Here is a 12201-nt window from a genome sequence, read left to right on the forward strand (position 1 = left end):
CCAAAAATGCCCTTTCAGAAACACAAAGTAGATCTTTTCTACAAGCTACGCCATGTGATGAATGAACTTATTGACCTTCGAAGGCAGCTACTGTCTGGTCACCTTACTCAGGATCAGGTGCGGGAGGTTAAGCGGCATATCACCGTGCGCCTGGACTGGGGTAATGAGTAAGTATGAATATCATTTGGGCATTTCAGTTACATTTATGTTAACTCAATTCTTACAGAGTTTGTACCTGATCAAAGCTTCTCTTTAGTGATGAAAAGACATTGTTATATTCTCCACTAAATTTTGATCATTTTTACTATGAGTAGTTGTTTCTTTTAGTTTAGCAAAGGACATTCACTGGCTCTACACACTGAAACTCTCTCAGTCTTTATTTTCACTTCTGGAAAATTAAATAATTGGACTGCATTATCGTCTGAGGTCTCTTTCAGCTCAAAATCCTTGATTCTAGATCTCAGTAATCAGAGTATACTTCTGTTTCATCTTTTTGTATCTTTATTTTTTCATGTGAATTCTGTGTCTTTTACATTTTATGGCCATACAATTAATCTGAGTAAGCATATACTACAAATGAGACCTGTCTACATCTGTAATTCAGAATATTCTTAACTAATTTGTCATTAAAAAATAGTCCTGCATTTATGCAGTAAGTATGATTATTTGCTGTTTTCATAGTATTCTAACTTTGGAATAGGAAGCTAGAGTAGATAGTATTCAAATTTTATTTCTTCCTAGACATAATAATTGATATAATTCTCAAGTGATTTTGTCTCATTATCTTAAAATCAAGTCCATTGAACTGTGAAGTGACCAGGTTGCTTCCTATTAAAGATACATATCACCTTAAATATATTTTAGTACAAGTCTTTAGCTCCTCTCCCTCTCAAGACATCATTGAAATGATAAAAATAAAAAGAATGCTAGGAGCAATGTCCACCATAGCCAAACTGTGGAAAGAGCCAAGATGCCCATCGACAGATGAATGGATAAAGAAGATGTGGTATATATACACAATGGAATATTATGCAGCCATCAAAAGGAATGAGATCTTGCCATTTGCAACGACGTGGATGGAACTGGAGGGTGTTATGCTGAGTGAAATAAGTCAATCAGAGAAAGACATGTATCACATGACCTCACTGATATGAGGAATTCTTAATCTCAGGAAACAAACTGAGTGTTACTGGAGTGGTTGGGGGTGGGAGGGATGGGGTGGCTGGGTGATAGACATTGGGGAGGGTATGTGCTACGGTGAGCGCTGTGAATTGTGCAAGACTATTGAATCACAGTTCTGTACTTCTGAAACAAATAACGCAACATATTTTAAGAAAAAAGAAAAAGAAGATAACAGGAGAGGAAGAAAAGGGGAGTATGTCAGAGGGGGAGACGAACCATGAGAGATGATGGACTCTGAAAAACAAACTGAGGGTTCTAGAGGGTAGGGGGGTGGGGGGATGGGTTATCCTGGTGATGGGTATTGAGGAGGGCACGTTCTGCGTGGAGCACTGGGTGTTATGAACAAACAATGAATCATGGAACACTGCACCAAAAACTAATGATGTAATATATGGTGATTAACATAACAATAAAAAAATTAAAAAAAAAAGAATGCTAGGGGGCTCAGCAATAAATGGGATATACGAAATCATTTCTAGAAGCTGGAAAGTGTATAGAGTACTTAGTGATGGAGGAAGCCCAGTTTATGTGGAAGAAACTTTAGCTAATGAAAGAGCTGTTCTGTCCTGCAATTTGCAGAATCATGGAGGATAGGAGTGTGCCTTGGTACTTAAAAAGGAGGGATTGCTTAAAAGTATATAAAAGGACTAACCCACTGCCTGGAGTAGAAAGACTGGCAGCCAGGTGTTTGTTTCCCCTTCAGATAAACAAATACAATGACAGACTGTCTGGGGGGAATTGGGCAACAAGAGTGTGCACTGGTACCTTACTGCAAAGCTCTCCATATTGTGCCATTTAAGGGTTCCAAAGTGTAATTACCAGATCCCTTCCACTTACTGCAAAGAGAAGCTTGCTAGTCACATGCAAAAACTCCCCGCTCTTCTAGTGGCTTTTAAATTGTGATGGACAATTCAGTATCACCAGGTATTTAAAAAAAATCCTTCAACAGAGAAGAGAGATCAGGATAAACAAAAATACTTTGACCCCCAGGAAATAAGCTGGCGCAAGAGACAACTAGAGATTAGTAAAAAACTTCTAAAAAAAAAAAAACCCTCTGTGCATCCTCAAAGAGAATCAAGACCCATTATGTAGAATAAAATACTCTGAAAAAGTAATGGAGAATGAGATTTCTGAAATAAAACATTCAAGATGAGAGCAGTAAGAAATTTTATGTTATCTCTGGGAAAATAAAACAGAAAGATGGGAAAGTTGAAGAAAGAAGAACAATACAGAGGTTCAATCCAGGGGGTCTAACATCAGATATTATAATTTCCAGAAAAAGAACAAAGGCAATGAAGAGGAAATTCTAAAGAAATGATAGAATTTCCCAGAGCCAAAGAGCCAGGAGTCTTAGATTGAAAGAGCCCACAAAATACCTAGTATAATGAATAGGGGGAAAAACCCACAGTAAAGCACTTTAAGATATTTTGGTATTGCAGAGATGAAGAGAAGATCTTAAAAGGTTTTCAGGCTGGAAAACAAGTCTTCTTACAAAAGAAGAAGAATCACACCAACCTCAAAAGTTTTATTGGTAACACTGGATGCTAGAATATAGTGAATTAATATCTTCCAAAATTCTGTAGGGAAATGGTTTGCCAGCCAGAATTTTATAAACAGCCAAACTATCTAATCAAGTGGAAGGGCCAGCCAAAGCCATTTTAAAGTATTCATGGATGTGGAAGTTACCTTTGATGGCCTATTTCTTAAGAAGGGGCTTGAGAATGTGTTCTTGCAAAAGTGGAAGAGCAAATCAAGAAAGAGGAAACACAGAATCTGATCTCAATCCAACCCAGAGTGGATCCTGTTCATCCTTAGAAAAGAAAAAAAAAAAATACAACCCTAAATTAGCTATATGTGACCTTTTGAAGTGAAAGCATCCTATCCTTGTTTGTTTCATTAAATTACACCCTTTCTTGACTGTCAGTAGGGTTGCTTGGCACACACCACAGACTCCTTCTATGATATAATGTGGCTTCAGGTGTACCATAGATCAGATAGTGTTCTCTAAATCTAACTTTCGGCAATAAAAATCTGGCAAAGTACTGGATGTTAGCTCACAGCATAGCTACTGATTCTGTCTCCTCAGCCCCAAACAGTACTATATTATAAAATGGTATTATTCCATTTATTTAATAAACTAATGATAGCAATAATTGCAAAAATTACATTTCTTATGTGTCAAGCAAATTGTAAACGAGCTGATGACACTAAGTTGTATAGAAGTCATTATGTTACAGTTTAGCTGCAGTTGTGCATACCAGTAAATGAAGAAGAGAAATATTCAAGAAATATCAATACCTCTTTGTAATAAAACTTAGGGAACAGACCAATCAGATTTTGCAATCAAATCTGAAAACTTAAAGATGATGGCTTGGAAATGAATTCAAATTATATTTGAAAAAGGGAAAGACCATTACAAATACCTGTCAAGTAAATTGCAGAGTTATCCCACCTTCATTAATAACTTTTTCTCAGCAAAGTGTATATGTGTGTTGAGGAGGAGTATTTATATGTCCATTTTAATAAACATAAAAATCAGGAGTGTAGTTCCATCCCCTTCCCTCTTTCCCTTCTCCCTCCCCTCTACCTCCTCTCCCAGCTTCTCTCATTTTCCCTCTTTTCTCTCCCCCACTCCACTTCTTTCCTCTCCCGCTCTTCCTCTTCTTTCCATTTTTCCCTTTACCCCCAGTGGAAAATATAAAAACTTGAATGAGAACTTTGTACATCTATCATTATTAAAGAAAAAAGGCCTATTTCCCCCAGAATCAATAGGACTGTTCTCTCTGGTTCTCACTTGAACTAACACTTCAAAAAATTTTCCTTCTTACTTTGAAGAAGAGATGGTTTACTGTAGAAGTAAAGCCACTTCGTACATTAGGTTATGTAAAGGAGACTTGTTCCACACAGTAGCTGAGCACTGATTACCGTATCCATCGTTCCTGTTTTATGCCCTGAGCGTTCCATGCTGCTTCTCCCACCACACTTTTTTAAGTGCCATAAAATACTGAAGCTTTGCATACATTGGCATGTGGGAGATGCACAATCAGTGTTTGTGGAATGTATTTTTATGTTTTAATTGATATAAGTAAATATTAATTGAATATAATTTTAAACTTTTATGTTTTCTTTTTTTATTATGTTAATCACCATACATTACATCATTAATTTTTGATATAGTGTTCCATGATTCATTGTTTGCGTATAACACCCAGTGCTCCATTCAGTATATGCCCTCTTTAATACCCGTCACCAGGCTAACCCATCCCCCTACCACTCTCCCCTCTAGAACCCTCAGTTTGTTTCTCAGAGTCCATAGTCTCTTGGGTTCATCTCCCCCTCTGATTTCCCCCCCTTCAATTTTCCTTCCTACTGTCTTCTTCTTCTTCTTCTTTTTTTTAACATACAATGTATTATTTGTTTCAGAGGTACAGGTCTGTGATTCAGCAGTCTTACACAATTCACAACGCTCACCGTAGCACATACCCTCCCCAATCTATCACCCAGCCAACCCATCCCTCCCACCTGCCACCACTCCAGCAACCCTCAGTTTGTTTCCTGAGATTAAGAATTCCTCATATCAGTGAGATCATGTGATACATGTCGTTTTCTGATTGACTTATTTTGCTCAGCATAATACCCTCCAGTTCCATCCACGTTGTTGCAAATTTCGTTCCTTTTGATGGCTGCATAATATTCCATTGTATATATCTACAACATCTTCTTTATCCATTCATCTGTCAATGGACATCTTTGCTCTTTCCATGTTTGGCTGTTGTGGACATTGCTGCTATAAACATCAGGGTGCACATACCACTTCGGATCACTACATTTGTATCTTTGGGGTAAATACCCAGTAGTGCATTTGCTGGGTCATAGGGCAGCTCTATTCTCAACTTTTTGAAGAACCTCCATACTGTTTTCCAGAGTGGCCGCACCAGCTTGCATTCCCACCAACAGTGTAGGAGGGTTCCCTTTTCTCTGCATCCCCACCAACATCTGTCATTTCCTGACTTGTTAATTTTAGCCATTCTGACTGGTGTGAGGTGGTATCTCACTGAGGTTTTGATTTGGATTTTCCCTGATGCCAAGTGATGTTGAGCACTTTTTCATGTGTCTGTTGGCCATTTGGATGTCTTCTTTGGAAAAATGTCTGTTCATGTGTTCTGCCCATTTCTTGATTGGATCATTTGTTCTTTGGGTTTGAGAGTTGAGTTGATAAGTTCTTTATAGATTTTGGATACTAGCCCTTTATCTGGTATGTCATTTGCAAATATCTTCTCCCATTCTGTTGGTTGTCTTTTGGTTTTGTTCACTGTTTCTTTTGCTGTGCAAAAGCTTTTTATCTTGATGAAGTCCCAGTAGTTCATTTTTGCCCTTGCTTCCCTTGCCTTTGGCAATGTTTGTAGGAAGAAGTTGCTGCGGCTGAGGTCGAAGAGGTTGCTGCCTGTGTTCTCCTTTAGGATTTTGATGGACTCCTGTCTCACATTTAGGTCTTTCATCCATTTTCAGTCTATTTTTGTGTGTGGAGTTAGGAAATGGTCCAGTTTCATTCTTCTGCATGTGGCTGTCCAATTTTCCCAACACCATTTGTTGAAGAGACTATCTTTTTTCCATTGGACATTCTTTCCTGCTTTGGTGAAGATTAGTTGACCATAGAGTTGAGGGTCCATTTCTGGGCTCTCTATTCTGTTCTATTGATCTATGTGTCTGTTTTTGTACCAGTACCATACTGTCTTGATGATGACAGCTTTGTAATAGAGCTGGAAGTCTGGAATTGTGATGCCACCAGCTTTGCTTTTTTTTTTTTTTTTGTCAACATTCCTCTGGCTATTCGGGTTCTTTTCTGCTTTCATACAAATTTTAGGATTATTTGCTCCATTTCTTTGAAAAAAGTGGATGGTATTTTGATAGGGATTGCATTAAATGTGTAGATTGCTCTAGGTAGCATTGACATTTTCACAATATTTGTTCTTCCAATCCATGAGCATGGAACGTTTTTACATTTCTTTGTGTCTTCTTCAATTTCTTTCATGAGTAGTCTATAGTTTTCTGAGTACAGATTCTTTGCCTCTTTGGTTGGATTTATTCCTAGGTATCTTATGGTTTTGGGTGCAATTGTAAGTGGGATTGACTCCTTAATTTCTCTTTCTTCTGTCTTGTTGGTGTATAGGAATGCCATTGATTTCTGTGCTTTGATTTTATATCCTGCCACTTTATGAATTCCTGTATGAGTTCTAGCAGTTTTAGGGTAGAGTTTTTTGGGTTTTCCACATAGTGTCATATCATCTGCAAAGAGTGAGAGTTTAACTTCTTTGCCGATTCGGATGCTTTTTCTTTCTTTTTGTTGTCTGATTGCTGTGGCTAGGACTTCTAATACTATGTTGAAAAGCAATGGTGATAGTGGACATCCCTGCCATGTTCCTGACCTTAGGGGAAAGCTCTCACTTTTTCCCTATTGAGAATGATATTTGCTATGGATTTTTCATAGATGGCTTTTATGATATTGAGGTATGTACCCTCTGTCCCTATACTCTGAAGAGTTTTGATCAAGAAAGGATGCTGTACTTTGTCAAATGCTTTTTCTGCATCTATTGAGAGGATCATATGATTCTTGTTCTTTCTTTTGTTAATGTATTATATCATGTTGATTGATTTGCGGATGTTGAACCAACCTTGCAGCTCAGGGATAAATCCTACTTTGTCGTGGTGAATAATCCTTTTAATGTATTGTTGGATCCTATTGGCTAGTATTTTGGTGAGAATTTTTGCATCCATGTACATCAAGGATATTGGTCTGTAATTCTCCTTTTTGATAAGGTCTTTGTCTGGTTTTGGGATCAAGGTGATGGTGGCCTCGTAAAACAAGTTTGGAAGTTTTCCTTCCATTTCTATTTTTTGGAACAGTTTCAGGAGAATAGGTATTAATTCTTCTTTAAATGGTAGAATTCCCCTGGGAAGCCATCTGGCCCTGGACTGTTGTTTGTTGGGAGATTTTTGATGACTGCTTCAATTTCCTTAGTGGTTATACTCTGTTCAGGTTTTCTTTTTTTTCCTGGTTCAGTTTTGGTAATTTATACATCCCTAGGAATGCATCCATTTCTTCCAGATTATCTAATTTGCTGGCATATAGTTGTTCATAATTTGTTCTTATAATTGTTTGTATTTCTTTGGTGTTGGTTGTGATCTCTTCTCTTTCATTCATGATTTTTTTATTTGGTTCCTTTCTCTGTTCTTTTTGATAAGTCTGGCCAGGGGTTTATCAATCTTATTAATTTTATCAAAGAACAAGCTCCTAGTTTCGTTGATCTGGTCTACTGTTGTTCTGGTTTCTGTTTCATTGATTTCTGTTCTGATCTTTATTATTTCTCTTCTCCTGCTGGGTTTAGGCTTTATTTGCTGTTCTTTCTCCAGCTCCTTTAGGTGTAGGGTTAGGTTGTGTATTTGAGACCTTTCTTGTTTCTTGAGAAAGGCTTGTATTGCTATATACTTTCCTCTCGGGACTGCCTTTGCTGCATCCCCAAGATTTTAACAGTTGTGTTTTCCTTTTCATTGGTTTCCATGAATTTTTTTAATTCTTCTTTAATTTCCTCGTTGACCTATTCATTCTTTAGTAGGATACTCTAGCCTCCAGGTATTTGAGTTCTTTCTGACTTTCCTCTTGTGATTGAGTTCTAGTTTCAAAGCATTGTGATCTGAAAATATTCAGGGAATGATCCCAGTCTTTTGGTACAGGTTGAGACCTGATTTGTGACCTAGAATGTGATGTATTCTGGAGAATGTTCCATGGGCACTAGAGAAGAATGTATATTCTGTTGCTTTGGGATGGAATGTTCTTAATATATCTGTGAAGTCCATTTGGTCCAGTGTGTCATTTAAGGTCTTTCTTTCCTTGTTGATCTTTTGCTTAGATGATCTGTCCATTTGTGAGGGGGGTGTTAAAGTCCCCCACTATTATTGTATTGTTGTCAATGTGTTTCTTTGCTTTTGTTATTAATTGCCTTATATAATTGGCTCCTGCCATGTTAGGGGCGTAGATATTTACAATTGTTAGATCTTCTTGTTGGGTAGACCCTTTAAGTAGGATATAGTGTCCTTCCTCATCTCTTATTACCGTCTTTCGTTTAAAATCTAATTTGTTTGATAGAAGTATTGCCACCCCAGCTTTCTTTTGGTGTCCATTAGCATGGTAAATGGTTTTCCACCCCCTCACTTTCAATCTGGGGGTGTCTTTGTGTCAAAAATGAGTCTCTTGCAGACAGCATATCGATGGGTCTTGTTTTTTTTATCCAATCTGACACCCTGTGTCTTTTTATTGGGGCATTTAGCCCATTTACATTCAGGGTAACTACTGAAAGATGAATTTAGTGCCATTGTATTGCCTGTAAGGTGACTGTTACTGTATATTGTCTCTGTTCCTATCTGGTCTATGTTACTTTTAGGCTCTCTCTTTGCGTAGAGGACCCCTTTCAATATTTCTTGTAGGGCTGGTTTCGTTTTTGTGAATTCCTTTAGTTTTGGTTGTCCTGGAAGCTTTTTATCTCTCCTTCTATTTTCAATGACAGCCTAGCTAATTATAGTGTTCTTGGCTGCATATTTTTCTCGTTTTGTGCTCTGAATATATCATGCCAGTCCTTTCTGGCCTGCCAGGTCTCTGTGGATAGGTCTGTTGCCAATCTAATGTTTGTACCATTGTAGGTTATGGATCTCTTGTCCCGAGCTGCTTTCTGGATTTTCTCTTTGTCTCTGAGACTTGTAAGTTTTACTATTAGATGTTGGGGTGTTGACCTATTTTTATTGATTTTGAGGGCAGTTCTCTGTGCTTCCTGGATTTTGATGCCTGTTTCCTTCCCCAAATTAAGGAAGTTCTCCACTATAATTTGCTCCAAAATACCTTCTGCCCTTCTCTCTCTTTTTTCTTCTGGGATCCCAATTATTCTAATATTGTTTCATCTTATGGTATCACGTCTCTCTTGAATTCAGCCCTCATGATCCAGTAGTTGTTTATCTCTCTTTTTTCTCAGTGTCCTTATTTTCCAACATTTGGTCTTCTATATCACTAATTCTCTCTTCTGCCTCATTTATCCTAGCAGTTAGCACCCCCATTTTTGATTGCACCTCATTAATAGCCTTTTTGATTTTGACTTGGTTAGATTTTAGTTCTTTTATTTCTCCAGAAAGGGTTTCTCTAATAACTTCCGTGCTTTTTTCAAGCCCAGCTAGTATCTTTAAAATCATCATTCTGAACTCTAGTTCTGACATCTTACTAATGTCTGTATTGATTAGGTCCCTGGCAGTCAGTACTGCCTCTTGTTCTTTTTTTTTTTTTTTGAAGTGATTTTTTCCATCTTGTCATTTTGTCCAGAGGACAAGAGATGAATGAGAGAACAAAATACTAACAGGGCAACAATGACCCCAGAAAAATATACACAAACAAATCATAAGAGACCTGAAACTGGAAGAAACAAAAGGGAAAGAAAGAAAAAATAAAAAATAAAAAATAAATATTATCAAATATGATCAGGCTGGTGCATAGATCAGTGTCATACACTAGATTTGGGGTGTACTTTGGTCTTTTAGAAGAAAGTGCCTCCCAAAAATTTAAAGAAAGAAAAACTACATATGTACAAAAATAAGGGTAAATACGATGAAGGGATGGAATATGACTGTACAGATGAAAATTATAAAAGATTTTATAAAATGAATTGATAAGAAGGTGGTTGAAAAAAGAAAGAAGAGGAATTTTTAAAAAAAGAGAGAGAATGTGATCAGGCAGGAGACTAGAACGAAGCCATACACTAGAGAATTAGGGTATATTTTGGTCTGTTAGAAGAAACTGTATCCCAAAATTTTAAAGAGAGAACAACATATACACACACACACACACACACACACACACACACACACACACACACATATATACATATATACCAAAAGTAAGGTTAACTACTATGAAGGTATAGAACATGACTCTAAAATGAAAAATAAAAAAAAGATTTTTTAAAAAAAGGATTGATAAGGTGTCGGTTGAAAAAGGGGAAAAGAAAAAGAAAAAAATTTTTTTTTAATTTTTAAAATTAACTTTGAAAGACTAAAGAATCAGGGGGAAAAGAGCCATGAATTCTATGTGCTGTATTCCCCTAGTGCTGGCGTTCCGCCCTTCTCATTGATTAGTAAACTTGGTCTTGGCTGGCTGTTCTTGCTGATCTTCTGGGGGAGGGGCCTGTTGCCCTGGTTTGCAAATGTGTTTGCTGGAGGCGGAATCGCCCTGTCCTTGCCGGCCCGGGCTAAGTAATCTGCTCGGGTTTGCTCTCAGGAGCTTTTGTTCTCTGCAAGCTTTCTGCACAGCTTTGGAGGACAGGAAAGAAAATGGTGGCCTTCCAATCTCCCCCCGGAGGAGCCGAGAACTTGGGGCCCCACTCCTCAGTGCGCCCACAGAGAAAAGCAGTCAGTCATTCCCGTCTCCCCGGTCTCCAGCCACACTCCGTGCTCACCCGGCCTGTGACCGAGCATTTCTATCTCTGGCACCCGACCCCGTGTGGAGTCTCCAAACCCAGCAGATCCCTGCGGTGCGCTCCCGCACCTCTCCTCCCGGGGGAGGAAGGGGAGTCTCCCTGGATCTGCCTCTTGTTGGGTCCCTGCTGGAGCAGCAGTGGCCCAACTGGGCCGCGGATCACGGTTTATGGCAACCCCGAGCTGAGAGCCCGCACCTCGGCTCCGTCTCTGCAGCCAGCTTCCCTGCTCCGATACCTGGGAGCTCTGCTGCACTCAGGCATCCCCGGTCTTTCTGTGACCCTGAGGGTCCTGAGACCACACTCTCCCGCGAGGGTTCCACCCCCCGCTTAGCCACTGGAGGGACGTCCCTCAGCGGAGTCAACTTCTAACTTTTGTGCTCAGCTGCTCTATCACTTGACAGTAGTGGCTAACGGAGGCTCCCTGCCCCCGCCATCTATCTTCTGAGTATCACCTCAGATTCACTTCTCCACACATCCTACCGTCCAAAAAGTTGTCAACTTTCTGTTTAGGGAGTTGCTGGTACTCTTTTCTTCAATCTTCTGTTGAGTTCGTAGGTGTTCAGAATGGTTTGATCCCTATCTAGCTGAATTCCTGGGACCAGACGAAATTTAGGTCTCCTACTCCTCTGCCATCTTGCTCCTCCCCCCACTGTGTAATAAGCCCTTACACAGACATCATAGCTCTGCCTTGTCAAAACCTGTTTCAGAAGTTATTAATAACAGTTATTATTGAGTACATCTAGTTATATCACTGTGGCAAGTGCATGGTCTAACATATGCATTTTTTAAAGATTTATTTATTATTAGAGAGAGAGGGAGTGCATGTGCAAGTTGGGGCAGGGGGGAGAGAAGCCTCAAGCCTCTTCCCCATGGAGCGTGATGCGGGGCTCCCAGAACCCATGTGATAATGACCTGAGCTGAAGCCAGAAGTCAGATGCTTAACACACTGAGCCACCCAGGTGCCCCTAACATATGCATTGTTATAATGAAATTCTATTATGCTCTTCCAAGACAAGAGCTCTGTTTTACCTGATGAGGACACTGAGACTCCAAAGTACTTTTTCCAGTGTTGCATAGTGAGTGGTAGTACTGGTTTTTATACCCAGAACTGATCCCAAAGCCCATATACTTTATGCAGGACCTTACCATCTCTCTGAGTATTTTTAAGTATGAGTCTTAAAACCAAGCAAATTATTGCCAGTATTTCTAGTCTATGGGTTATTTGATCTTTGTTCTATTCTCCTAGTGTGAACACTGTATGTCCCATAGTATATATCTGATTTAACATTGACTTAGAACTTTCAAAGATAGAAAGTAAACTGGTATTATATACTCTTTTATTTAGAGTTTAAATTAAGTGCAGCATTCCACATCTACATAACAACAATTTTTATTTTGTTTCCTGAGATTAAGAATTCTTATTTATTTGGCAAAAAGAATTGAAGATCCCAGAATTAAATTTATATGGCTTATACTTGTTGGCCTGTTTGCGTATATGTATACTCAT

The 12201-nt window shown here is 38.8% G+C and overlaps 1 protein-coding gene across 7 annotated transcripts in view; it reads left to right on the forward strand.

Annotated features, from left to right (window-relative positions):
- The window catches only part of DOCK3 (dedicator of cytokinesis 3), a 525427-nt gene that overhangs the window by 323915 nt on the left and 189311 nt on the right, over positions 1 to 12201 (forward strand). For all 7 annotated transcript variants that reach the window (XM_025885347.2, XM_073901288.1, XM_073901292.1 and 4 more), the window contains one exon: positions 19 to 167. In XM_025885347.2, coding sequence (XP_025741132.1) covers positions 19 to 167 — 149 coding nt within the window. The remainder of the gene's footprint in view (positions 1 to 18; positions 168 to 12201) is intronic.

This window comes from Callorhinus ursinus, unplaced genomic scaffold (genome assembly GCF_003265705.2).
Source record: "Callorhinus ursinus isolate GAN/ISIS: 27379988/994484 unplaced genomic scaffold, GSC_fseal_2.0 scaffold15, whole genome shotgun sequence".
NCBI classification, from domain to species: domain Eukaryota; kingdom Metazoa; phylum Chordata; class Mammalia; order Carnivora; family Otariidae; genus Callorhinus; species Callorhinus ursinus.